This window comes from Homarus americanus, unplaced genomic scaffold (genome assembly GCF_018991925.1).
Source record: "Homarus americanus isolate GMGI-L3 unplaced genomic scaffold, GMGI_Hamer_2.0 scaffold7626, whole genome shotgun sequence".
Taxonomy (NCBI): domain Eukaryota; kingdom Metazoa; phylum Arthropoda; class Malacostraca; order Decapoda; family Nephropidae; genus Homarus; species Homarus americanus.
The window spans coordinates 3,541,513-3,569,054 of record NW_024718273.1 but is presented as its reverse complement, the minus strand read 5'-3'; the positions used below and the strand labels follow the sequence as shown (position 1 = coordinate 3,569,054).

Sequence of the window (27,542 nt, the reverse complement as noted above, 5' to 3'; positions counted from 1 at the left end):
AATCATCACCATCATTTTATAGCCAGTAAAAATGTGATGTCTTCTATCAAAAGGTAGTATCTGTCACAGTTTGTTTAAGAAATATGGTTCACAGTCTTTTGTTGATAATCCATCTTTCATAAAATGTAAATTAGCAATAATAAGCCCACTGCTAATGCAGGACACAATAATTTTATAAAAACAAAAGAAAACAGGTGAAGACACATAACTTACATCACAATGAGTAACACCAGAGCGTACACAGCTGTACACTATGACATCCTTGTCTCTTCCCTGATATTGATCCACAGTGTTCACTTCAACTCTCTGGCCCATGGTCACGTCCTTCAAGATATGATCACGGATCTGTTTTACCTGGGCACGGAAGGGTGTTATAACACCAACAGCATCCACACTTAAGCCAGCCTTCAGAAGAAAAAAAAATTCAGCCTTCAGAAGAAAAAAATATCTAACACATTAAGAGTAAAAAAATAATAATAAAATATAAAAATAAGTAAATGATTAAAAATCTTCTTAGGATACATTTTAATAAACTTATATAAATGCAACACTATTACTTCATTCAAATCTAATACAAGAGTAAATACTGTATACTAATTTTTAATAGAAATTACTTCCACTTACTTGTATGAATGCCTGAACTAAGGTGACCACTACTTGTGTTTCTCTACTGTTGACCACATTGGCATTATCATGAGCTTCAGTGGCTGCTTTACAGGTATCCAGGAATATGACAGAACGCTCTAAACTTGGTTCAACAATATTCTGGAGCCAACTGCCTAAATTACCACTATTAACCATATCCTGCAAGAATGAAAAGTAACTAGTCAATAAGTAAAACATAATCTATAACAAGGTGTCATTTATCAGGAAAAACTTAAAAATTTAACTTAACACTGATGCAGAATGGATCTCACAGCACCTGTAAACAACATATTTGAAGATATATTTCAGCTACTATTCCAGCTCACCTCTTGAATATAATTTACAAAATTTTTGTGGTGGGAAGAAAGGTAATCCCATTAGTGGGGTAGATGCTGTATTCATGATAAGACCAACTTCATGGTGACGCAAATCGAGTCACCAAACTTTAAAAAATTCACCAAAAATTAAGGTTTCAACAGAATTGCGTCAAATTTGGATATATCATAGTAGCAAGTAAGTTCTATCAAATAAAGTTATTAGCAACTCTTGAGGCCCATAGGAAGGGAAGACCGGAACGATAAATGCACAGTAACGTATTATCTTAGCAGTCAGACCGTGAGTGTGAGCCACATCCATTTAAATTTCCATAACTCCATGCGGGCTGCCTCAACTCTTGGATTACAGTGCTTACTCTACTTCCTGAAATAATTTACTTTACTGTTAGAGAAGTGAAGTGATGGTTGAGTAATGTAATATTTTTTTCATATTTACAGGGAAAGTGTTTAGTTTTCAAAAGCAGTTACCGTATCAGGCTATACAACCTCACAATAGTGACAATGTCTCGAAAAAAGTTTCTGAAAGAGGATGATTTTCTAGAACTCCTGTTTCGGGACAGTGAAGATCAAGCGGATAGTGAACATAAAGATGCCTGGTAGTGAAAATGATCATCATAACAACGAAGAAAGTGTCGGTTGCATCCACGTTATCGCTCACCTCGCCACCAGAGACTCCCTCTACCACCACCCACGCACCAGCAACATACCACCCTCACTCTTCTTCACCAAAACCTTCCACATCCCAAGCATCTTCTTAATATCTCCTGCATTATGTAAGCCTCATACCAAGCACCTTCCACCTCCCACAGTCCACTTATCAGCTACACTACATTGGAATCCCTCTCCTTCTCTACTCCACACTCTCACACCCTCATCCACACTCCCACACACTCATCCACATCCCCACACACTCCTACACCCACCTACAATCACTCAATCATTCATTCTCACTCTTACATTTTACCTGGGCTCATTCACTCATTTCCTCCCCAAAAGTCCATCTACAAGTTCCGGAAGTCTTCCACCTCGCTGAAGGATGTGAGTACCGTATATCTCGGCTTATAAGACGAAATTTGAACATTAAAAAAATCTGCCCAAAGTTAGGGGGTCGTCTTAAGCAACAAATATAAAATTCTTACATCTTAAATATTGTGGTTTACTGTGTCAGAGTGGTGATGGAAACATCGTAAGCCACTCACAAAGTCCTACCAGTAATTATTTTATACTGAAACTTACGTTTGGCAAGCTGGATTCAAATTAAGATTACCGGTATATTAAAATAATAAAAATGTATTATAAACCTGTCTAACATACCGTAAAAGAGAATTATACCCCTGTAATAAACACAGCTATCATCACACACCCCTCACCATGCCCCCCCCATTTGCCAGTGAGGAGACAAGAAAGGGAAAGTGACCGCGAGATTGGGCTATTTTTAGCCGTGGAGGTGGTCAGTAATGCATATCGGTATATTTACTGATAATAATACTTCTCCTATAAATAAAATTTATTTTTTTACAAGGAATATTCAGTAAATGACTGCATTAATTCTTGAAACTACTGACAGTTAAATACAGACGCTTAAGTGACGTCACTAGTGTTTACACTACACCAGCTGGCAACATTTGATGCCATTACTTGAAGTGAATTGGCCTTATTTTAAGTAACTAACCATAAATAAATACAAAAAGTAAAAAAAAGATCAAAAGTGAGAAATAATATACTGTATGTATGTTGTGTTGTCAAAGTTAGAGGAACAATTCAAACTGCAATTGTGTGTAAATGAGGCAGAAAGTCAGGTCAGCGCTGAACCTGGGACTTGGTCACAATTTTCGTGATGCCATATGGCAGCAGGGTCTACCATTAGACAACACATTATGCTTCCAATATCTTCCCAGGCGGTAGTATCTACCTGTTTGGTAGCTGCCTACTACCTACACAATTTTTAGTAATATTACTTTGATACATGATAAATTAGACAATGAAAATAAACATCAAATTTAATTACCAAGACGCTTCCCATTGGCAGCTGTAAGAAGAGGGGGAGATGGGCTATTTATAGCCCGTCTTTGTGTCTAAAGTGACCAGTACCCTAATGCACCATAAAATAATTCATTTAACATTTATTTTTTGTACATATATTTTGTTGTATATATATATATATATATATATATATATATATATATATATATATATATATATATATATATATATATATATATATATATACACAATCCGAAAGGGATGATGGATTAGTTGGAAGTGTATCCGTAAAGAAAAACAAATATTTACTTTATACGTTACGTCAATGTTTGGCAACTATAGTTTCCGTCACGACAATATTCTCATTAGGCTGGGTCGGGGAGTGAAGCTCTGCTCACTACATTGAATATTATTTATCACTACGCGTCAAAGAGTACATTACAAATCATACTAGCATAAAAACACACTGAGTGAAGCTCTGTAATTATCGCAATATTAAGTAACACTAACCACCGATTTCGAAGCATAACTCACGGGACAAAACATATGGGGATTGGTTGATCGGGCCAGGGCCGGTGGGCAGGCAATGCGGGGCAGGGATGGGAGGAAGGGTAAGGAGGGTGAGGTGAGGATTAGGACAGGGAGGAGGATGTAGGTTAAAAGACATGTATGTATGTATGTATGTATGTATGTATGTATGTATGTATATATATATATATATATATATATATATATATATATATATATATATATATATATATATATATATATATATATATATATATATATATATATATATATATATATATATACACACATATATATATATATATATATATATATATATATATATATATAAATATATAAATATATATATATTTATATATATATATATATATATATATATATATATATATATATATATATATATATATATATATATATATATATATATATATATATATATATATATATATAAATAAATATGTTTGTGTAATAAATGTATGTAGTAAGTACATACCGGTAACCTTTTTCACTCAAATCCTAATGAAACACCACAATTAGAATACCGTGGTTGCTGTTGAACTACCTGTTGTATAAATAGTCGGAACACAGTCACACCACCGAGACGAGGGAACACTCCCACCACCGATCGTCTCGGGCGAAGCAAGCGTATAAATGAAAGAAAATACTTGCAGTGTGTTTAATATGTTACAGTATATTATAAATAAATAAATAAACAAATAAATCGGTAAATCCATTTCAAGTAAATGGAAAAATTTTACTCGACACAGACATTAGTTCCAGTTACCGGTAAATAGCAGACGCTTCAGTGACGTCACTAGTGTTTACACTACACCAGCAGGTAACATTTGATGACATTACTTGAAGTGAATTGGCCTTATTTTAAAAAACCAAGGATGGTTGGCAAAGGACTACTGAGTCAGTGGGTGTCACATCTGGGGTACTGGTCTTATACAGCAAATAGAACTCAAAAGCTACTATTTAATTGGATATTTGGGGGGGGCGTCTTATGCACCCCGACGCCTTATAGGCCGCGATATACGGTATAGAATGATCTTATTTGACATCAGCACAGAATAAATATATTTTATACAGTAATACTTTTTCCGTTATTTTACAATGCATTTTATTATTAGATATTGTGTTACTTTCTTTTACAATATGACAATCATGTGATGGGGTTGAATGCCTATCCACCTATATAGATGATCTTATGATCTTATTTTGTATTATACTATAATACAATTTGTTATTATGGTATATTTTGATAAAATTTTTGTTATCCTCGTATACTATACTATATATTAGTACCTTAAGTCATGCGCTGCAGTCAAATGCCTACCCGCCCGCGTGTATGTATATACTGTATATATATACAGCTAGACCCTGACTTACGACGGGGTTAGGGACCCAAATCCAGGTCGTAAGTCCGAATGGTCGTAAGTCCGACATAGATAAAAAAAAAAAATCTACAATGAAATACAGTACTTGTACAGTAAAAGTAAAAAATAATGAGGAATGGATACAGTACAGTGAAAGTAATAAATAATGAGGAATGGATACAGTGTGACTGAGCACTTACCTTTAATGTAATCAGCTGAATGCACATGGGCCCCCATAATTTTCAAATTATACATGGAGACTACATTAACTGGATACGTTTCGGTATAGGAAATGCGTGCATCATTTGAGAAAAAAAGAAAAAAAAAAAAAAAAAGTCACAACTGCAAGTGGTCGAAGCTCTGGGCGACTAGAAGCCGGGGTCTAGCTGTATATATATATATATATATATATATATATATATATATATATATATATATATATATATATATATATATAAAATATAATAATAATAATAATACCTTTAATAATAATAATAAATAAAACTAAAAAAACTCGAGCCTTACATGAATATTATCTTACCACTCTCTTCGTTATAGTGTTGGCTACAAGATGCAATATAATTTATATCGATATAAACATAGGCACAAAAAAATGAAAAAAAAAATATATATACAGTAGTACCCCGCTTAACGCGGTCAATTGAACCCACAGGGTACCGTGTTAAGTGAAAACCGCGCTAAGTGAACAACAGAACATATGGGATTAATTCCAATAGAGACTGGCCGGACCCCCAAACTCTAATTTTTCCGACACAATACCTAAGTTCTAGTAAAAATAACATCTTAATTTTATGATGGTACATGCACACAATTAATACTTAAGAGAAATACAGTCGCCAAGTTAATGTCCATTCAAATAATGGACTCAACTCCCTCCCCCTCTTCTCACACTACACTCGCTAGCTCTTCCCTCTCTTTGAAATTTTGGTGGGAAAACCACTAAATTTTAATAATACCTCAAACTAAAGTTAGGATAATATAATTGACATTGCTGGATTCCTTGTAAGACCAGGAATATTTTGAATATAAATGTCATATATTTTGCACAAAAAATAACATATTTACTCAGAGTAAACATTATATCTAAAATTTGTATGTCTAATGCAAAAGCTATGATGTTTATATTCAAAATGATCATCATATTGTAAGAATTCCAGCAATGTAAATTATATTCTGGCCGGGTAATTTGTATGAATTTTATGAGCTAAAACAGGCAGGCAGGCAGGCAGGCAGGCAGGCGGGTGCGAATCTAAAAATAGCGTCTCGAGCCGGACACTCTGCGAATATACGTGGAAAAAACCAGTGTCAAGTGAAAGTTCGGCTCTGGCGAGGCACTGCGTATACGTGAAATCGCGCTAAGCGAAACAGCGTTAAGCGGGGTATTACTGTACTGTACAGTATATATATTTTACCATTTGAGAAATGTTTTTTTGCTATTTTATAAAAAACTATTGGCCATATCAGAAATCTGATTACTGCATTGGAAATCTCATATAAATCTGCTTCCAGCAGTGTATAGTGCTTAAAAAGTTGGCTCAGGCAATTTTAAGCTCGGAGGTAGTGAATGGGCTGGTGTGTATTTTTTCTCTCATGTTTATAAGTGACAAAAACTAGTTTCATTTTTTGTTTTTTTACGGGGAGCATCCCACCCGGGCACAGGTCATCGACCCAAAACAGAGCCTAGGGGCGAAAAAATAAGAGTAAAACAAATTTAAAAATAGAAAAGAAAAATTACTGTAAAGTCATGCGCCGGTTAACGTCCTAGATACGTTCTTGGAAACGTGACGTTAACCGAAATGGATGTTGTCCGATCATCACATAAACTTTTTATTTATACTTACGTGTATATGGAATACTATACTGTATACGTATATATACACTAATACTCTTAAATCACTACTGTAATGTGATACAGGTGATTAATTCTTATCTCTTGTGCAAAATACATGACATTTATATTAAAATTATTCACTGTTTTACAAGGATTCCAGCAACGCCAAGCAGATGGGGGAGAGAGAGGGTGGGAGCGAGCGAGGGGGCGTGGGGGGAGGGGAGGTAGTACGTTTGACAGTTGGCACAGGCCCAGGTCTAACGCGTGTATATTTATCAGTTCTTAGGTGACGAAGTTTCTCTCTTATAAAAAGCCAGTGAAATGACGTGGGTGAATATAATTAACATAGCTGGGATTCTTGTAACATACTGATTAATTTGAATATAAACATGCTATAATTTGCACTTGACAAAACAATTTCAGTACCATAATCAAATTAGTACATGTGCACTCCAACTTTACACTAACGTCATTTATTTCTATTACGTTTCTTTTAGTATGGTGTGTGCATGTAAATGGATGAAAATAAATGAAAAAATCTATGTAAATCTACCCAAAAATACAGTTGAAAAACTTTTTTATAAAATGTACTACAGTACTGAACACTAATGTACAACAATTTTAATCTCTTGAGCAGAATATAAGACGTTTATATTCAAATTATTGGCTGTCTTGCAAGGATTCCAGCAATGCAAATTATAATCTCCTAACTTTAGTCTGAGATATTATATAAAATAAACAAAGATATCACCAATCTTTTGTCTGGGAACACAAGGAGGGGAGCATGGGAAGAGGGGGGTGACAGGGGGGGGGAGGGGGGAGGTGAGGTGACAGAATGTCTGGCATTTGTTTGTTTATTTATTTGAGATAAGATTTGACACTTGGCGCTGAAGGCCTGCCTGCGTGTTTATTTATCATTACTTAAGAGTGACTAAGCTCTTCTCATAATTTGCCACCCAAACGACCTGGGTGAATATAACTTACATTGCTGGGATACTTGTAAGATTGTGATTTATTTGAATACCTGTATAAACGATCTATATTTGCAATAGACATAACAATTTTAGTACCGTAATCATTTAGTACATGTACAGTACAGGTTTGTTCCATTGTTAACCGAGGGACTACTGTAAACTTTTTTTTCGTAAGTAAGGAAATCAAATTAAAAGTAATGTACTGTACACTACAATAAACAAAATACAGAAACAGTAACATAGGCATTTCTTATATCTATCAAAACATATTATGGATATATAGTTTACTGTACTGTATCATTATACGCCTGGCAGCACAATCTATAAGAATACGCGATGCGTACGTGATGCAAATGTGACTGTGCCCGCTCTAGGGCCTTTAGGTTCGCTACGTCTCATTATTTGAAATTTTTTTTTTTCAATTTCAAGTTCAATTGTTTATTCCTTGATAGATGAAGCGGGAACCTAGTGCTGTCACTTGGTACGCCTGTACCATAACACCAGAAGCAACTGGCAAGAGTCACAAGTATATACAGTACAGTATAGCCATCCCTTGGTTATTGCGCCTAATTGAGACCCCGCCGAGTGCGCGATAACGAAAAACGCGATAACGAAAGTACAGAACCTATGTGATTTAATCGAATTGGTTCCAGGCACCCAACCCCAAGTTTCCCATTTTACAACCATTTAGAGCCACTAAATACATATATAATGTTTTGGTAAATATCATACACACACATAGGCATGGCTAGGTTTATTACAAAGTGATGAAAAGGGTACGCTCAATACTGTAGTCCACAAAACATGTAGCTATGCTTTTTTTATTTGGTCCCCCATCATACGAGTCCGTTTTCTCTCACATCAGGACGCCTGAGTCCTCTGTTTTCTCTCTTAATCTTAAAGAGCACCAGAGACTTCGTTATTCCTTAGTAATGACACAGAATTTGAAATTGCAACCCCAATTGCAACTGGGGTTGCAATTGTTGAGGCAACTAGATATGTCTGATTACAGCAAATGTGTTTTATTGTCAATTTGTAGGTGAAAGATTTTATCCTCAGTAGATGCAGGTTAACATTACACCTGGAGGCAAATGCTTAAAAAAAAGCCTAAGGAAGGAAGCATATTCCTTTAACACATAATATCTGACCAGTATGGGGAGGATCATCGTGTCTCCGTCAGGGGGTCGTGGAGCGGTGGTCCAGCAGGCGTCACGGAAATGTTTTTTTTTTTTTTGCTCAATCCAGAATGCGACACTTAGCTTAGCTTTTAACCTAGGTATGTTAATGCCTAGCAATAACTCGCCAGGCCAACATACAGGCAATTAAAACATCTAATAATTACTTAATAAGTAATATTAGGAGGACACGTCGCTACCTGGCATTTAATTGCAATTGTCGAAACCCTCTCCTTCACCCCCCATCGCACGGCCTGCCACCTTCATCTCTTGTCTGGCGATTACAGCTATAAGTAAACACAATGCAGAGCTCCGCGAATTTGTGTTATAATTGCTGAAATACTAAGCTCCACAAGGATTTTATATACGGTATTTGTACTTATTAGCACATTGATGAAGTAGATTTACTTTTCTTTTGTTATGTCTCTCAATTATTGTAATTGGGACAATTTCTTATAAGATCTCTGGTCAGTCATGGCGACACCAACACGTGTTCTTTGTGAAGTCTTTTAGATCGATGTGACTATCCCTTGCTTTTCAGTCACTCAGTGAATGTCGCTGCGCCCTCCCGGGCTCGTCTTCACTGAAAGAGATTATGTGAATATATCTATTTATATATATTATATATGTAGACTGTTTACAGTTTTCTTTGTCCCAATTACTCACGTGCTAGTATGAATGCCACGACTGTCTCTCTTCCTATTCTTATGTTCGTTCACAAAAAACCTTTGGGCTTCCGCCCTCGGTTTTCTTATACTATAATTAAAATTGCTCTCAGCATAAAGACCAGATTTGAGTTTTTCTCTTCATAACTTTATTTTTGATGTCCTCAGTAGCGGGTTCAGTCTTTCCAGGCGAACTTTAGCGAGGCTGCTAGACTTAGCGTTCCTTCTGGAATGTTGACCTTCTGGTCTTCCTAGCAATTTAGAGTTATGTTGAAATAGATTTTACATCCTTATATGGGTTATATGAGAACAATTCAGGGTGGAATTCTCAACCCAATAAGTATGGCTAGAGTAATAGTGAACGCTGTTGCCAATAAAGTGTTATGCTAGCGGCTCAGCACTGTCAACCCTGCCGGGTGATAGTGCGCACGTAGGAATTTTCCCTTAAGTGTTTACTTGGGGGATAATGTCTGTGCCCCTGATTGGCAACAAATAGAGATCATGATGTTCCCTCTAAATAAAATGTTCTAAATGAAATTATTTTATGTAAAAAAATAAAAATATTTTCATTGAGCTAAGGGATACTTGAGATAAGAGTCAGGAGAGAGATACGTCATGGTGAGTTAATTGTTTATAATTGTCAAATGAGTGATAATTTTGAGTCATATTGATTAAGTTTGGGAGAAAATGTTTTCTCCCTTATATTGATATGATATAATGTGACTCATGGTGTTCTCCTAGATAGTATTGAGTGATGAACTACGAGAACTAGAAAGTTCAGCTCATACACTACATACAAGGAATTGATAGTATTGAGTGATGAGCAACAAGAACTAGAAAGTTCATCTCATACACTACATACAAGGAGTTGATAGTATTGAGTGATGAGCTACAAGAACCAGAAAGTTCAGCTCATACACTACATACAAGGAGTTGATAGTATTTAGTGATGAGCTACAAGGACTAAAAATTTCAGCTCATACACTACATACAAGGAGTTGATAGTAATGAGTGATGAGCTACAAGGACTAGAAAGTTCAGCTCATACACTACATACAAGGAGTTGATAGTATTGAGTGATGAGCTACAAGGACTAGAAAGTTCAGCTCATACACTACATACAAGGAGTTGATAGTATTGAGTGATGAGCTACAAGGACTAGAAAGTTTAGCTCAGGCACTACATACAAGGAATTGATAGTTTTGAGTGATGAGCTACAAGGACTAGAAAGTTCAGCTCATACACTACATACAAGGAGTTGATAGTATTGAGTGATGAGCTACAAGACTAGAAAGTTCAGCTCATACACTACATACAAGGAGTTGATAGTAGGTGGAATAAGGCCTTGAAAAGTAAATTTTTAAATGTTAAACAATGGGAAGATCCCAAGTTGGCAGAAAGTTTAGGTTTATTGGCGTTAAGTAAGAGACTTAATCCCAACTTAGACAAGCCTGCTTCTGCTATAAAAAAAAAGCACTTTCCAGACAATGCGGCAGTAGGAAGTCTACAAAAACCTCTATCTACTCAGTCTGATTTCAGTGGATTCCAGGATCAGGACGATAGGCTGGTTCTAATCATAGTATTCAGTTTCTTGAGCAGGAAGAACCTGTTGAGACTGACTTCATCCTATCCACATTTTGGCAACCACTTCCACCTGGGGCAAGAGTGTTGGTTGCTATGAGTGGAAACAGGCTGCTGTCAACTGCCACGCAGCTGATGGATAACATTGAGTGTAAGGCCTTGGGTAACATTGGTAAGATCTAAGTCTTCTTTGTTTTCTACAACATCTGATTCTGTGGATCCCTTATTCAAGATATTTTATAAAAATGTTTCTAAACTTCCTGATTCTCAGCACTTACAAAGAGACAGGAAGGACAAGCAACTGTGGGTCATCATTCATTATTTTTGGTAGGTGGTACTTCACTTTCTTGGCCTAATATTTGTCCAAAGATGATCTCTGAAATAGATGAAGTCTGGCTAATGTATTGAAAGACCTAATATTCATTCCCACAATTATGATGTGTCAGTTTTAACTAAGTTTGTGCTGGACTATGAAGAAAATTCAGAACTGGACAAATGTTTCACTGCTGCTTTGCAAGGGACCCCATATTCACTGTACAACTCATTTTTGATATGTTGTTGAAAACCCTAACACTAAGTCCAGCTAAGAGAGTAAGCCATAAATAATGCTTCAAGTGGTAGTGCTTATTTATTGCTACGTTCTTCCCCTCTTTCTCCTGCCTTGTTTGATGAACAATCATTGGTTAAATATAGATCAGCTGTTGAGCAAGCTATTAATATTACTGTTCCCAGGAGTCCTCAGACCTTTTGGAAATCTGAAAGAGGAAGGTTTTACAGGGGAAAAGGACCAGCTGCTCGGTTCAGTTATCAACCTAGAAAAAACTTTAGAGCAGGAAATAATGAAAGATGTAATAGGGGTGACCGTTTGTTCAGAAGCGGAAGGAGACCTTATTTCACCACATCAGCATCCACTCCCTTCCAATGAAGCCAGACAGCTGGGTCGTCTAGGGGGTTGGGAAAAAAGATGGACTTTTTCCATATAGGCTTACAAGACAATTAAAGGGGGCCTCGCATGGACTTGGTTGAGGCTCCCTCCCCTAACATTTAAAAAACCAAAAAAAAAAACAACCCCCATACTTACAGAATTTGTAATTCAACTATTAAACAGAAGTATCATAAAACTGTTACAGTCAGAGATATGTCTTATGTCTCGCCTATTCCCAGTCCCTTAGAAAGGCAGCGACAAATTAAAATGGATTTTGGATCTTTCAGTCCTGAACAAATTAAAAAAAAAAAAAAAAGGTTTCAGAATGCTCACTTACGATCATCTGAGGCACCTACTTCCGCCCAATGCTTGGATCTCAAAGTGGATTTCCCAGGTGCCTGTTATCATGTTCCTGTTGCTCCCAGGTACTGAAAGATTCTAGTGTTCAAAGTGAGGGATGTAAGTTATCAATTCACAGTGATGCCATTTGGCCTAACGATTACGCCAAAAGTCTACAAAACTGGCGAACATTCCCAGAAAGATCCTCGCAAAGGAGGGCATAAGAACCTTTGCTTTTCTAGCGGATTGGCTGATATTGGGAAACTCTTTCGAAGATTGTCAAAGGGTGATACACAAGCACACAAGTTTCAAAACCTTGGTTTAAGATAAACCAGGTCAAATCAAATTTAATACCATGTCAAAAGTTGGATTGGTTAGGTCTCCAGTGGGATACAAATCAGCAGTCACTCAGTCTACAAGGAACAAAAGTAACAGATTTGATAAACAAAGTAGAAGCCTTTTGTGTAAAGCACAAGGTTTCTTGGCACGATTGGGAAAAACTTCTGGGTCTGTTGAATTTTGCCACAATAGTGGTTCCATTGGGAAAGTTAAGGAAAAAGCAACTATCTCATCTGGGCTCGAACTTGCTCCACAGAAGCAGAAATATTGCTTCTTCTCTCCCTATTCAGATAAAGAATCATCTGTTATTGTGGACAAAGTTGGACAATCTAATCGGTTCCTATCCCTGGATTCCGTCTCAAAAAGGTCTGGTCGTTTCTACGGATGCGTCCGAAATAGGATGGGGATACCATTCCTCAATAGGGGAATTCAGTCAAGGGAAGTGGAGCAACTTCCTTTGGGACAAACGCATAAATGTAAAAGAATTAGCAGTGGTCCTATTCTTTTGTTGGCAAACCCAAATTTACAGAATATGGCGATCCTTTTTGCCATAAAAAAAAAGGGCAGTGTTTTGTCTCAATCATCAAGGCTCACCCAGGTCTTGGCCCCTTCTACAACTGTCAGAAAAATTCTTCAGTGTTTGTGTAACACAAACACTACCTCAAATCAACTTATATACTGGGAGTACAAAACAATTTGGCAGATCCACTGTCCCGTCTCCGGCCAGTATCGACAGAAACAGAATGGTCCCTAAAAGTATCAGAGTTCAGGAGTCTAGTGAAGAAGTTTCAAACTCCAAAGATAGATCTCTTTCCCTCCCTAAAAATTGCAAGATGAAACTTTATGCATCTCTGGAGAGGTAGAATCTTTTAGGAAATGCACTATTCTTAGATTGAAACCTTTGGAATTCAATCTAGCTGTTCCCACCTGTGAAAATATTGCCTTAAGTGGTTCACAAACTCAGATCCCTCCAAGGCAAGGTCCTCTTAATGGCACTATATTGGATCATACAACCTTGGTGCCTGGATCTGTTGGACTGGTGCCCGAATCCGCTACAATTGCAACAAGGATGTCTATACCAGGAACTACTTTGTCAGTTCGAGATATCCTTGGTACTTCAAGCTTGGAGTTTCTCAAAAGGAGTTTAAATAGGTTGTTGGGTAATCCCGATATAGCTAACAAAGTATTAGCAGGTCATAGACCTCAAACTTCTATGCAAAATGAGAAAGCTTGGAATCTTTTTCAACAATTAATCAAGTTAACAACTCCAGAATCATTGTCAGAAACAGTTGTGTTAGAATTTTAAGAATTTCTGTTCAGAGTTAAAGGCCTTCAAGGATAGACAATTGCATTTTATAAATCAGCATTGGTTGACCCTCTGGCTTTGGGTTTTAATATTACTTTGAACCCAAGGATTTATCAAATGCTAAGATCGTCCTTTTTCATTCAGAGACCTCCTCGGCCTAAGGGAATCCCACCTTGGTCTCTGTAAAAAGTTACTAAATTTCTTATGGGGCCTGATTACAATATAAATCTGAAAAGGGATAAATTACTACAGAAGGCAGTCTTCCTTCTAGCATTAGCAACAGGTATGTGAATAAGTTAACTGATTTCAATTTCCAATAATCCATCATTATTGGTATTTTCTGAGTAGGATGTTACTCTTTTTCCTACGAAGATCCTAAGAAAAAATGAAAGGGAAGATTTCCAAGCTCAACCTATTAGGATAAAATGCCTAATGCATGAGACAAGGGTTCCTCATATATTGTGCTCAGTTAAAAATCTTCAAGAATGGTTATCAAGATTCCCTAATTGAGGCCCCTATGTTTTTCACCCAGGGATGGTAAGAAATTGTCTTTTAGTAAAATGACAAAATCTTTATCTCAATTAATGAATCACGCAGACTCTGGCAAGAAATTTTTGGCACATAACACTAGGAAATATGCAGGGTCTGTGGCCTTTCTGCGGCATATGAGCCTCAGTTAGATTAAGGAAATGGGCTTTTGGAGATCTTCTTGATCACCATAATAAAGTGAGTATCCTAATTGAGATATGTAAATTAACATTTTACCTTCCGGTAAATGTTCCTAGTTTTGGAAATATTCTACACGGTTTATAATCATAATCTGGACCTAAGTTAGCGGAGCCTTGTATGCAAGTCACCTCCCTCTCCACATGCTCGGGTATTCAAAGCTAAGCGTCGCATTCTGGATTGAACAAAAAGCCATTTCTTTCTAAAAACCAGTTTTTGTGATATGGTCCAGAATGCGACGATAATAACCCACCCATCTCCACCCCTCGAGAGTTGACTTTTATTTACTGCTCGCTCTAAGGCAAGAGATGAAGGTAGCAGTGCGTGCGATGGGGGGTGAAGGAAGGGGTTTCGACAATATCAATTAAATGCCAGGTAGCGACATGTCCTCCTAATATTACTTATTAAGTAATTATTAGATGTTTTAATTGCCTGTATGTTGGCCTGGTGAGTTATTGCTAGGCATTAATATACCTAGGTTAAAAGCTAAGCGTCGATTTGTGGATCATATCACAAAAACTGGTTTTTAGAAAAAAAACGGCTTTTTTATAATAACAGATATGAGAACTAATCTAGGATATTTCCCAGACCCATGTAATCTTTTTCTTGTTGCAGGTCTTACAAATTTTACGTGCATTTTTTCATCTGATTTTTGTTTTTAACCACAGCGGCACAGCTTCTAACCATAAAGTGAATGATGCAAGTGAATCCAGTGTAAAAAAGGAGAAGAAAGTGGAATTGTTATATTGTGTGGTATAGGGGTTAAGAGTGCACCATTAATGAGGTGTTATTATAGAGTAGATGAGTCTGCTGGAAGATGTACAGTACAGGTATAATACCCCATAAACCTACGTCCCATTAACTGACGCTTTGCATAACCGACGATTACAAATTGGGGAAACACCCCACAAGTTTCATTGACTACAATACCCCGTTGATCTGACAATTGGGGGAGGAGCGCCAGAGATCTCTCGAGTTTGGTGAGCCATGACGTGGTGGGAATTCTTGCCATGGGTATGCAAATTTGTATTTTGTTAATTATTAAGACTCTACAGTGTATATATTGTTCATCTCTTTCTACTTTCTCTTCTCTTTTCTTCTTTCTCTTGTATTATTTTATTTCTGTTCTCTTTTCTTCTTTCTATTCTCTTTTCTCTTCTTTCGCTATTCTTATCTCCTCTTTCTCCAACTTTGTGTGTCAGGTGAGTTAAGCAATCATGCCTAAATGCCCCAGCAATACATCGTCTTCTGTTTAACCCATAAACAATGGCTAGCATTTTAAGTAGAATATATATTGTCTGTAATGGGGATAGTGTGGTCTAATCAGATTTGATATAGGAGTAATGAGAGCTAATAGACAAGGAGATAATAGCTGATGTGTCGGACTGGCTGTTGCCACAAGCGCAAGTTCGTTTTTATTTTGATTATTATATAGTATTCTCTCTGATCGGTATATAATTTGACTTCAAAATAAAAGACAAGCCGAATAACAAGGGAAGAGTTTCCCAAACCACTCACCCCCTCCCTACATAAAGGAAGGGGGGTGAGAGATGGGACTGACAGTGGTGTATTTGCCAGTCTGTTGTTTTTTATTCATTGTTATATTCTCATCTGGTCAGCCTCTTATGGTGTATATTTCTTCATTAATAATAAATTAAATAATAGAAAAAATACAATATATAATTTGTAATCTGACTTCAAAATAAAAGGACAAGTTGCATCAAAAAGTATCTCTTCCCTGACCATTCTTCCCTACCTGCTGATTGCCATCAAGGCCATCTTTTGACCTGAGTATTATTGATTCATTATTATTAGATTCTACTTTGATCAGCCTCTTATGGCATACAATTCATCATAAATAATATAAAGTCTTCAATTACTGATAAAATACAATATACAGTATATAATTTGTATTTTGACTTGAGAATAAAAGGATATGTTGTATTGAAGGTGAAGTCTCACTTTATCATTCTCTCCTTTCTCCCTCCCAAAACATAGTAACCTAACAAAAAAGCATAGATGTCTGCAGATGACTGTATTTCTCCAGCAACTATATAGAACAGGTTTATAGGCATGGGATATCAACATGGTGAGGACATGCATGTGTTGGCAGGCTTGCCAAATCTAAAAAAATTTCCATTAGCACATAATTGATTTTGAAATGTGTGTGGTTACCTATTAAAACTCTTATTGGCAGAAACAGTGACCAAAAAAGCATCAGCCAGCCTTTCAGCCAGATGGGTTGGCTAAGGGGAGGAGTGACGACTCAACGTGTACAAACATTTCAACACTAGCGAATAATGGTCTCTAGTTATGCTTACATTCTTTAATTAATGCTTATTATGCTTGCTTTATGTCTACTCTTTTTCTTGCCTGACAGTCTGAATGGCAGAGATATATCAAGGGTGGATGGGAGTTTTTGGCAGGTGGCTGGTCCCTAACCTCCTGAATTTTTTATATTCTTAGTGGATTAATTACTTTGGAAAATGTCGATTCACTATCCATTGACTTTTCACAGTCCACTTATGCATCGGTTATTGGGAGTATACCTGTATACAGATAAATGAGGAAAATGTTTGGGAAAGTGTTGCAACAAAAAACCCTGAAAGTGTTAAGAGTATCTTTTCAGATCCAGTTACCATCATAATCAGTGAGTAAAATGGCTTTTATATGAACTATATAGGTGGATAAACTACCTTATTAGAACCCAATCCTGCATGTCCCTCTACTCATAATGAAGCAGTATCCTCGATATGATAAGTCAAATAAAAATTACAACATCCAGCTTTCTGTTTGTTATAAAGACAAAAGAAATGGCAATCTATTAACAGCAAAAATAATACATAACATCAACAACATACATACTGGTTAGCTTTTGATGATATAATTTGCTGTAAATCATATTCCACACAATACTGATGTCCGCGTAGCCTATGAAGCGTTTCCCTGGCATCATCCTCTCGGCCAGAAGACACAAGCCACACTGGTGAATTTGGAATGAAGAGAGTGGCCACAAAGTATAACACAACGGTTATGGCTCCAAACACAGCTAGGCCACGCCACTCCACAAAGGTCCCTGGTCAGAAATACAAGTGTGTAATATCAAGCGGGAACATTTACCAATTAGTTTTATTATCATTATTATGGTAGGTTTGATGTGAGTAAAGAGTCTTGGACCTTGTCTGGAAGTTTCAAAACCTTTATGCTATTCTCTCCTGTCTATAAATGCCAAAAAAGACTCCCTCTTTTAACTCATCAAACTGTACAGGTATCCCTCCCCAATTGCTATTTCCTCAATTATGGTTTCCAATTCTTGCAGTACGTACAGTAAATGTACTGAATTCCTCTCTCACAGTTTCTTGGTGGTGGCAGTGAATTTTGACAATAAAAGGTGCCAATTCCTCTCTAATTATGGATCTAAATGAGAGTAAAGCAAGTTTATAATTGAATCTAATGAATTCATTATCAATCCATAAAAGTCGTATAGGGATAACACATGAAAAAAGCCTGAAAAAAATGCTATTACAGTTATCCCTCGGTTAACGAGCGCCTCGGTTAACGAGATTTCGGTTAACGAGTTACCTCCCATAAGATTCTTAACTTCGGTTAACGAGCATTCCCTCGGTTAACGAGTTTCTTACGAGCCGACCTCAACAAGTTTTGGCTTGCACTTGGCGGTCAACCAGCTTTAGTATCAGTCCACCAACACATTAATCGGTTCTAGGGCTTAAATTCCTTACTCTTTTAGTAAATATCAAGAAGTTTATACTATTCAATAATTTTAAAAGTTTAATATTAAATTTTTTAGTCATTTTAACAATTATTGAACATAACTGAAGGTAAAGTGACTAGTTAAATGCGCGGCATCCAGCCTCTTAACACAGCAAACAAGCGTTAGTCTCTCTCTGTTTTCACTGGAGGTAACATCTTGCTTGAGACTCTCTTCAACTAAATGCCTTTTTTCTGTGTTTCCAAGCAAATTATTGGTCATTTTAAAATTTATTTTACATATTGACAATATATAGCGCAGTGCAGTGTTATTTTAAAGAAGATATTCTTTATTTACAGCAAGTTTATACCTAAAAGATCACGTGTTGACATTGTTTGAATCCAGCATGGGGCCTAAGAGATCAAGAAAAGCGATTTCAATCCAAACTAAGCAGGAAATTATAAGAAAACATGAACAAGGCATTAGAACAAATGCCTATGCTTGTCTACCACTCTGAAAACCCCAGGGTGTTCAAGCAACAGAAAGTGGTAAGAACAAAGCTTGGAGTTTATTGGAAGTCCAACCGTAAGGCATGGGTGACAAGACAGCTCTTTATTGAATGGGCTGTTGATGTGTTTTGCCCTTCTGTCAAGAGCTACCTAACCACCAATAAACTCACTTTAAAGGCTCTTCTCCTCATGGATAATGCTCCTGGTCATGACCCTGAACTTGCCAGAACTTTGGAGTATCAATTTGACTTTGTGAAAGTGTTGTCTTTGCCTCCCAAGACTACATCAATCATAAAGCCAATGGACCAGAATGTGATCAGCAACTTCAAGAAGTTGTACATGAAGAAAATGTTTAGGAGGTGTCATCAGGCAACTTCCAATGATCCTGAACTAACACTGAAACAGTTCTGGAAGACACAATTCAACATCCTGGAGGCTGTAAAATTGATTGTGTCATCATGGCAAGAAGTCTCCACTAGATCCCTCAATTCTTCATGGAAAGCACTGTGGCCATCAGTAGTCCATGATTTTGAGGGATTTGAGGAAGAAACAGAGTTGGACCAGGAGATTGTGTCCATTGGTCAGTCGTTGGGCCTTGAAGTGGAAGAGGATGATGTCGAAGAGCTTGTGATGTCTCATGAGGAGGAACTTACTCCTGATGACTTGAAGCAACTGGATGAGATGTTAGAGGCTGACAGTGGTGAGGAGGAAATTGAAAGTGATGACCATATGTCAACTAAAGAGTTAAAAGATGTGATTTACCACTGGGAGAAGTTCAGGGAACTGGCTTCAAAGCACTCAGATGTTTGAAAAAACTTAACTAACTTTGTGTCATGTTTTGGACTCAATGGTCTCCTTCTATAAACATAAGTTAATGGTGAGGAGAGAGATGCCCCACAGACCACAATTGACACTTTCTTCAGTAAAAGGCAAAGGGAACAAGATGCTATCCCTCTGCCTTCCACTTCAAGAAGGAAAGAGGATGATGCTAGCCCTCAGCCTTCCACTTCAAGAAGGAGAGAGGATGTTCATGGTGGAGAATCTGTCAGTCCAGAGGTTCCTGACATGTTCATGGAAGGTGACTCACCTTCGAAGAAGCAGTAAAATGCTTCTCTTCTCCCTTCTCCTCCTCCACCTCCCACTTTAAATTCACATCAGCATCATCATCCAGGAGCCTTCTACATACACACCTCAAGGTAAGTGTCCATTTCTACAATTTTTGTTGAATTTAGGCAATTTTCGGTGAGCTGGAACCAATTACCCAAAAACCCATTGAAACAATGGTTTCGGTTAACGAGATTTTCAGTTAACAAGCAACCTGGTGGAACGGATTGTGCTAGTTAACTGAGGTACCACTGTACAAGTACTGAAGTTAGAGGCAGTAAGGAATGTATCACACCCCTGTTGTCATGGTTAACAAATGCTCTACTCTACTTGGTTGTGCATGTGTGGCTCAAGGCTACACTGAGATGTTATTTTTTAAGTTTGTAAATAACATTTTATTAACATTCTAATCACCAACAATAATAATGATCATAATGGCTTACATTATTATTATTACTACTATTATAAACAGTACCACCTACAAAGGAACTTGATGAGTGAGTGGACATGTCATTTTGGTTGTTCACCAGCTGTTCTCAAAGTTACTCATGCTCTTTTTCTCTGCTGTATGCAGAGGTGGACGGTAACGAAGTAAAATTATTTCATTACCGAGCTCAAAAACTGTTTTTAATAATAAAGTTACTTGAAAGTAACTATTTCTTCTAAATACTTTTATTGAGTAACATAAGACAATTATCAGTACTCTTATCTCGGTATTTAATTTTGGGCCTCTCATTATCTCGTTACTTTTCCTGCATTAATGCACACAAGGTTCCAAGGAAAGGGGAAACTCCTCAACATCAATGGTCATACTAAAGGCCTTCCACTCTGTAATGAATTTATTTTAAATCTATACACCCTTACCAGCATCATCAGCGTGTCAGAGATTGTTCAGTCATGCAGGACTGATCTTCAGCCTCAAAAGGGCTACAAGAAGTATCAAAAGGTTTGAAAATCAGCTTTTATTAAATTAAGGATAAGTGAAAATTATGTGCAATAAATAGTAAATTGTAGTTGCATGTGGGTTTATATTCCTCATTATAGAGTATAAAATTATATAATTATTGGTGTTCACTTTTCTTTAAATAAACAATGCTGTGAATTATTCAGTATGCAGGTAACTCGCATTTTACGCGCGTTTGATTTAAGCGTTTTTGGAATAATGCGATTGTTCACTTAATACCTAAAGCTAATTTACGCGCATCTATTTTTTAAATAATGTGCTCAAGACAGTTTAAATTTGCTGCGCGTATTCGCCTGGTCACCTGGCAGTGAAGTCGCATGTTATGCCTGGTGAGGTGCTTGTAAGTTATTACTATAAAGTTGCAGTCATATCAACATCAACGATTTTAATATTATTATTAATAATAATAATTATTATAAAAATGTTATAATAAAGATTATTACTACTAATGATGAAGATAATGATGATAATGAAATATTCTGTACAACAACTGTGACGACGTCCAACAAGCTTCCCGCGTATCACTTTCTCAGTTCACGCCAGCACTACTTTTTCTCTGTGCTCTCATTTGCATTGTGTTCTTATCACGTACCTTTTTGATGTTAAACGCTGTTTTCCCCATTGAGCATGTCTGGAAAAGTCCATCTGCCTCCTCTGGGGTGCCTAAAGTTAAAAAGGCACAAAAAACAAGCGCAATGGACGTGAAATTAAATGTGATCACCCGCCTTTAGAGAGGAAAGCGTGTGTCGGAAGTTGGCCTCGTGCTTGGTTTAACTGTTTGTACCCTGTGCAGTATATGATGGTTCCCCTAACCTGTACCACTTACATGTATTCTTAAGGGAAAATTATGTGTAATTCACGCGTTTTTGAATTAAGCGGTGGTTTTCATGAACATAATCCCGCGTACAACGAGAGGTGGGTGTATACTGTTATGCCGAGGCATAATTTTGTATAATAATTTTTTAAACTAGGAATTTTGATTGTTTTCAGCAAGTTATTTTGTCAAATTTAGTCAAATTTCCATGTACAGTTGTACCCCACTTAACGCGGTCAATTGAACCCAGAGGGTCCCGTGTTAAGTGAAATCCGAGTTAAGTGAACAACAGAACATATGGGATTAATTCCAATAGAAACCGGCCCGACCCCCAAACTCCACTTTTTGAAGGCACATACCTGTGTTGTAGTAAAAATAACATCTTAATTTTATGATGGTACATGCACACAATTAATACTTAAGAGAAATAGAGAAATACAGTCGCCAAGTTAATGTCCATTCAAATAATGGACTCAACTCCCTCCCCCTCTCACACTACACTGCTTGGGGGAAAACCACTAAATTTTAATAAATAATACCTCAAACTAAAGTTAGGATAATACAATTGACATTGCTGGATTCCTTGTAAGACCAGGAATATTTTGAATATAAATGTCATATATTTTGCACAAAAGATAACATAGTTACCTAGAGAAAATTTTTTATCTAAAATTTGTATGTCTAATGCAAAAATATGATGTTTATATTCAAAATGATCACCAAATTATAAGAATTCCAGCAATGTAAATTATATTCTGACCGGGTAATTTGTATGAATTTTATGAGCTAAAACAAATATCTTCAGTTAATAAAAAAAAAATAATCTTCACAACACTATCTGTCAATCAAAGTACCCCACCTTGCCTCCCCCCCTCTTCCAACCGCGCGGTCAGTCCCAACCCTCCCCCCCACCCCCCACCAATCCTCCCTTCCAGAGTTTTTAACATTTAGTATTAAATAATACCTCAGATTAAAGTTAGGATAATATAATTGACATTGCTGGATTCCTTGTAAGACCAGGAATATTTTGAATATAAATGTCATATATTTTGGACAAAAGATAACATAGTTACCTAGAGAACAATTTTTATCTAAAAATTGTATGTTTAATGCAAAATATATGTTGTTTATATTCAAAATGATCACCAAATTATAAGAATTCCAGCAATGTAAATTATATTCTGACCGGGTAATTTGTATGAATTTTATGAGCTAAAACAAATATCTTCAGTTAATAAAAAAAATAATAATTCTTCACGGGGTAACAGATGGTCGGTCGGTCCCTCCCTCCCCCCCACCCCCCACCAACCGTCCCAAGGAGATGTGTGGGATAACCACTAAATTTTAATAAATAATACCTCAAACTAAAGTTAGGATAATATAATTGACATTGCTGGATTCCTTGTAAGACCAGGAATATTTTGAATATAAATGTCATATATTTTGCACAAAAGATAACATAGTTACCTAGAGAAAAAGTTTTATCTAAAAATTGTATGTTTAATGCAAAATATATGTTGTTTATATTCAAAATGATCACCAAATTATAAGAATTCCAGCAATGTAAATTATATTCTGGCCGGGTAATTTGTATGAATTTTATGAGCTAAAACAGGCAGTCAGGCTGGGTGGCGGGTGGGGCAAATCTAAAAATAGCTCTCGAGCCGGACACTCACCGCGTATATGTGGAAAAAATCCGTGTTAAGTGAAAGTTCAGCTCTGGCGAGGCACCGCGTATATGATAAAACGCGTTAAGTGAAACCGCGTTAGGCGGGGTAATACTGTACAATAATACCCCGCTTTACACGTTTTTTTTTACGCGTTTTACATTTACGTGGTACCCCGCCAGAACCGGAATGTTCACTTTACGCGGTGCATCTACTCATATACGCGGGAAGCGACGCGGGCAGGGTGCGCACAAGGTCGCCCAGTCATCAAAACATTACCGAGTTCTTCACCCGCCACCCGCCACAGCCGCCCCAAGTCAGTGATAGTGAGGATATGGACTTTGAGTGGTTGGACGAAGAGGCCCTGCAAGCCTCTGTGGTGGATAGTGATACAACCAACCCCCTATCCCCGTGTGCCTAGCCATCTTTTCTACTAATGTAAGTGTTAAAAAACCTAATATTATTGATATTTCTCTTAATTATTAATTGTGTGTGCATACCATCATAAAATTAAGAAGTTATTTTTACTACAACGTAGGTATTGTGTCTGAAAAAATGGAGTTTGGGGGTCGGCCTAGTCTCTATTTCAATTAATCCCATATGTTTTGTTGTTCACTTTACGCGTTTTCCGCTTTACACGGGCCTCCGTGGGTTCAATTGACCGCGTAAAGCGAGGTATTACTGTACATGTTGATGATATTGATGTATTAATTATGTAAGAATGTTTTAGAATGTATTGCATCATTTCTGTTATGATTTACTTATTAATGTAAGCCTCGATCAGAGTAGAACGTTTTAGAATCTCCCAGGTGTCTCTGAGTTATTCTAGGATGTTCAAGAAGTGTCTGACGAGACGTATATAACCGGGCGCGGGCTGCCTAGGTGTTAGTTAATTGCTCGCCTCTGTTCCTAGTGTAAAGACTAAGCCTAGCAGAACAACTGAAGACAATTGTTGTGCAAGTGTGGTGGAATTGTTGTGATTAATATAAAGTGAGAAGACTAAGGAATTGTACACTGGTAGTGTGCTGACTATATACAGTATTTGAAGTGCGGAGTTAAGCTGTGAAGACATTACCCTGTTAACAGTGTTGTGATGAATTACTGTTTATTAAAGAAGACTACAGTGCACAAGTGTGTTTCTGTGACCTAGTGGAAAGCTACCTGCCTGTTGTTTGTCTGTACACTGATACCGATCATAGGGAATTACAGGAGACTGGCAGGACAGCCAGTGGTAATTAGACAACTTTTGTGAGATATCTACCACTCTGTACATACGACCCTAGCCGCTGGTAACCTGTGGTGGAAGCTGGGTAAGCGTTGAAAGGAGGAGGGTCGTAACAATACTGTAGCAAGTTTGTTGGTCACACAGCATTATCTTTAGCATCTTTTGCCTTTGGACAGCAGACTGGTAAATCAGAATTATCTAATTGTTGACTACAGTATTGGCACAACATTACTGTAGTCTTCTTTTTTATTTTTATTTTTTTGCAGTGGTACTTTTACTCCAATTACTTGAGTACATGTACTTTATAAATTTTATTTCAAGTAACTTGGTGAAAGAGTACTTTTACTTAAATAATTGTTTTTTCTCACCTGGTAATTTCAGAGCTTTTCAGTAAAGTCCTCTGGTCTACCGGAAGGAGTTTCATTTAAATTAATCTGCACTCAGTTTAACCTGGACATATTTTAATGCCTTCTCAAAGAGTACTGTCAGTACTAAAGCTGTATTATATATTCTCTTTACACAAAACATAAAAGGTATAAATCATTACCAAGTAAAGCAGCAGTGAAGATGCCCAGGTTGACTCCCAGCTGCACCACACAGCTGAGCGCACCACGAACAGATGAATGAGCAATTTCACAAATGTAAACTGGTGCTGCTGATGTTACGATACCCAATGACACCCCAGTCAAAAACCTGCAAAAGAATAACAAAATGAAGGATTGGTCCCTATAACCCATTCACCGATCAAGCCCTGAGCAATGGTAATCAAATATAAGTGAAATACTAATACTTTGGTCTTGACCCAGGAAGACTGAAATTAATGGTTATGACTAATCTTCTAATCTTTTACCTCACCTACTATAACTGTCACCCAGAAAGGGAAAGTAGAAGGAAATGTTTCCCTTGCTGAGACACAGGGAGGAGGCCTGAATGAGTACAAAACAAAGCATCAACTACAGTAGTGTATTCCTGTCCATACATTTGAGGTTTGACATTATGTTTTTCAGGCATCTATTTCCATTCATTCCCTGCAGTTTCCGATATTAATCCATGAGAGGAGGAAGAGTTCTCAAACCAACCAAGATCTGAGCTTGCTTAGATCAGGATTTCAGGGTGAATCCTTGATTTCTAGCCGGTTATTCTTCACTTGGCAGCTCATGTATTTGAAGATAGTTTAAAATGGGAGGAAGTGGCAATAAATACCTGTACAGTACTCCAACTGCTGAAGTGGCACTGTGGGAAGTAACTCTACTTTTACACTACAATACTAATCCAAGAAAATGGTGCATATTATGGTGTGAATTGTACACTTTTGACGACAAACATGTATTTTTCAGAAATGAGTATATAGGGCCTTTTGAAAAACATCCAATATGGCTGTCATTTCCAAGATGGCCACCACACAGTGACAAGATATTCTAATCATGCTTCACAATCATGTAATTGTTCTGAAATCATAGAATATAGGCTAAATGATATAAGAGATTAAAAAATACCAATTACTTCAAAATATTATTATTTTATGATATTTATAAGTATGTTTTTCTTTAAGCACGATTCTCTAAATGGCTTGATTTGTGAGCATAATTTGCTAAAGTAGTCAAAACAATGGATTATTAATTTCTTACAAATCAAATAATGTTCGCAAGCCAGTCTCGTGCAGTAAAACCTCCATAATTCGTACCCCAAAAATTCAAAATCACTCAATTCATAAAGGTTTGCTGTTAAGAAATATACTGTATATTACAAATTCCGTAATATTTGGTAAAATGTCAAAATATAAGACATAATGATATCTCCATTAGCTGGAACAATTGGTGCAGACCACTTCCGGAAATGAGAGATTTCCGGGTAACTTGATGACTCTCTCAAAGCCGAAAAACAAAATCCTCATCCTCGGAATTTTCCTGGTAACGGAAAAATGTTCTTGAAGTTGCAGAAATTGCCCATTACATTATCTCTCGAACCTGGAAAAATATCTCCCATCCCCAGAATTTTCCAGGTACCGGAAAAATGTTCTCAGAATTTCTGGAAAATGTGCCTGATTTTTTTCTCTCGAAAACGGGAAAAAACTCCCACATCCCTGAAAATTTCTGGGTATCGGGAATTTTTTTTTTTTTTAATTTTCCGGAAAAAGTGACCCTCGGAAAATTTCAAATCTGGCTATTGAAGAGTTCCGGGTTTGAGGGATTCTGGCTAATGGAGACATTACTGTACAGTGGTCCCTTGGTTAATGAACAAAATTTGTTCCAGAAGGTCGTTCGTTTACCGAAAATTTCAGTAAACGAATCCATTGTTTCAATGGGATATTGGGTAATTGGTTACAGCTCTCCGAAAAGTACATACATAGTAAAAAAAAAAAATGCAGTAAAGTAAACTTACTTTGAGGTGTGTATGTAGAAGGCTCCTGGTTGATGATGATAATGGGAATTAGAAGTGGGGTGGAGGAGAAGGGAGAAGAGAAGGAAGTGGGATGGAGGAGAAATCACCTTCCAGGGGACCCATGCTTGATGCAGTTATTTCACCAATAAAATTTTAAGTTCACTAGGTGTAATTCAAGATAATTTTCTTTAAATCAACACTGCACTGTGCGATATATTATCAATATGTTAACTAAAGTTCAGAATGACCAATAATTTTAATGAAAAATGCAAAAATACTCAAGACACCAACAAAATAGATGCTCTCTCCACCGTTTCAAAGTCTCAACTGATGCCGTGTGAGCAGGGTTGCCAGATGTACGACAAACATCACAGCCAACACTAGCGCCATCTCACGGCCAAATCTTTTTGGATGGG

General features: G+C 37.0%; 1 protein-coding gene across 1 annotated transcript; it reads right to left on the bottom strand.

The window, feature by feature from the left end:
* Positions 1 to 213: 213 nt before the first annotated feature.
* LOC121859641 (DNA replication ATP-dependent helicase/nuclease dna2-like) lies at positions 214 to 26,419 on the bottom strand (the record flags this gene model as incomplete). The annotated part of the gene is given in 5 exon segments (XM_042356576.1): positions 214 to 405; positions 625 to 804; positions 17,614 to 17,828; positions 25,292 to 25,437; positions 26,373 to 26,419. Coding segments are annotated over 5 exon segments (780 nt in total), but the record flags the coding sequence as incomplete, so codon positions are not given.
* Positions 26,420 to 27,542: the final 1,123 nt, after the last annotated feature.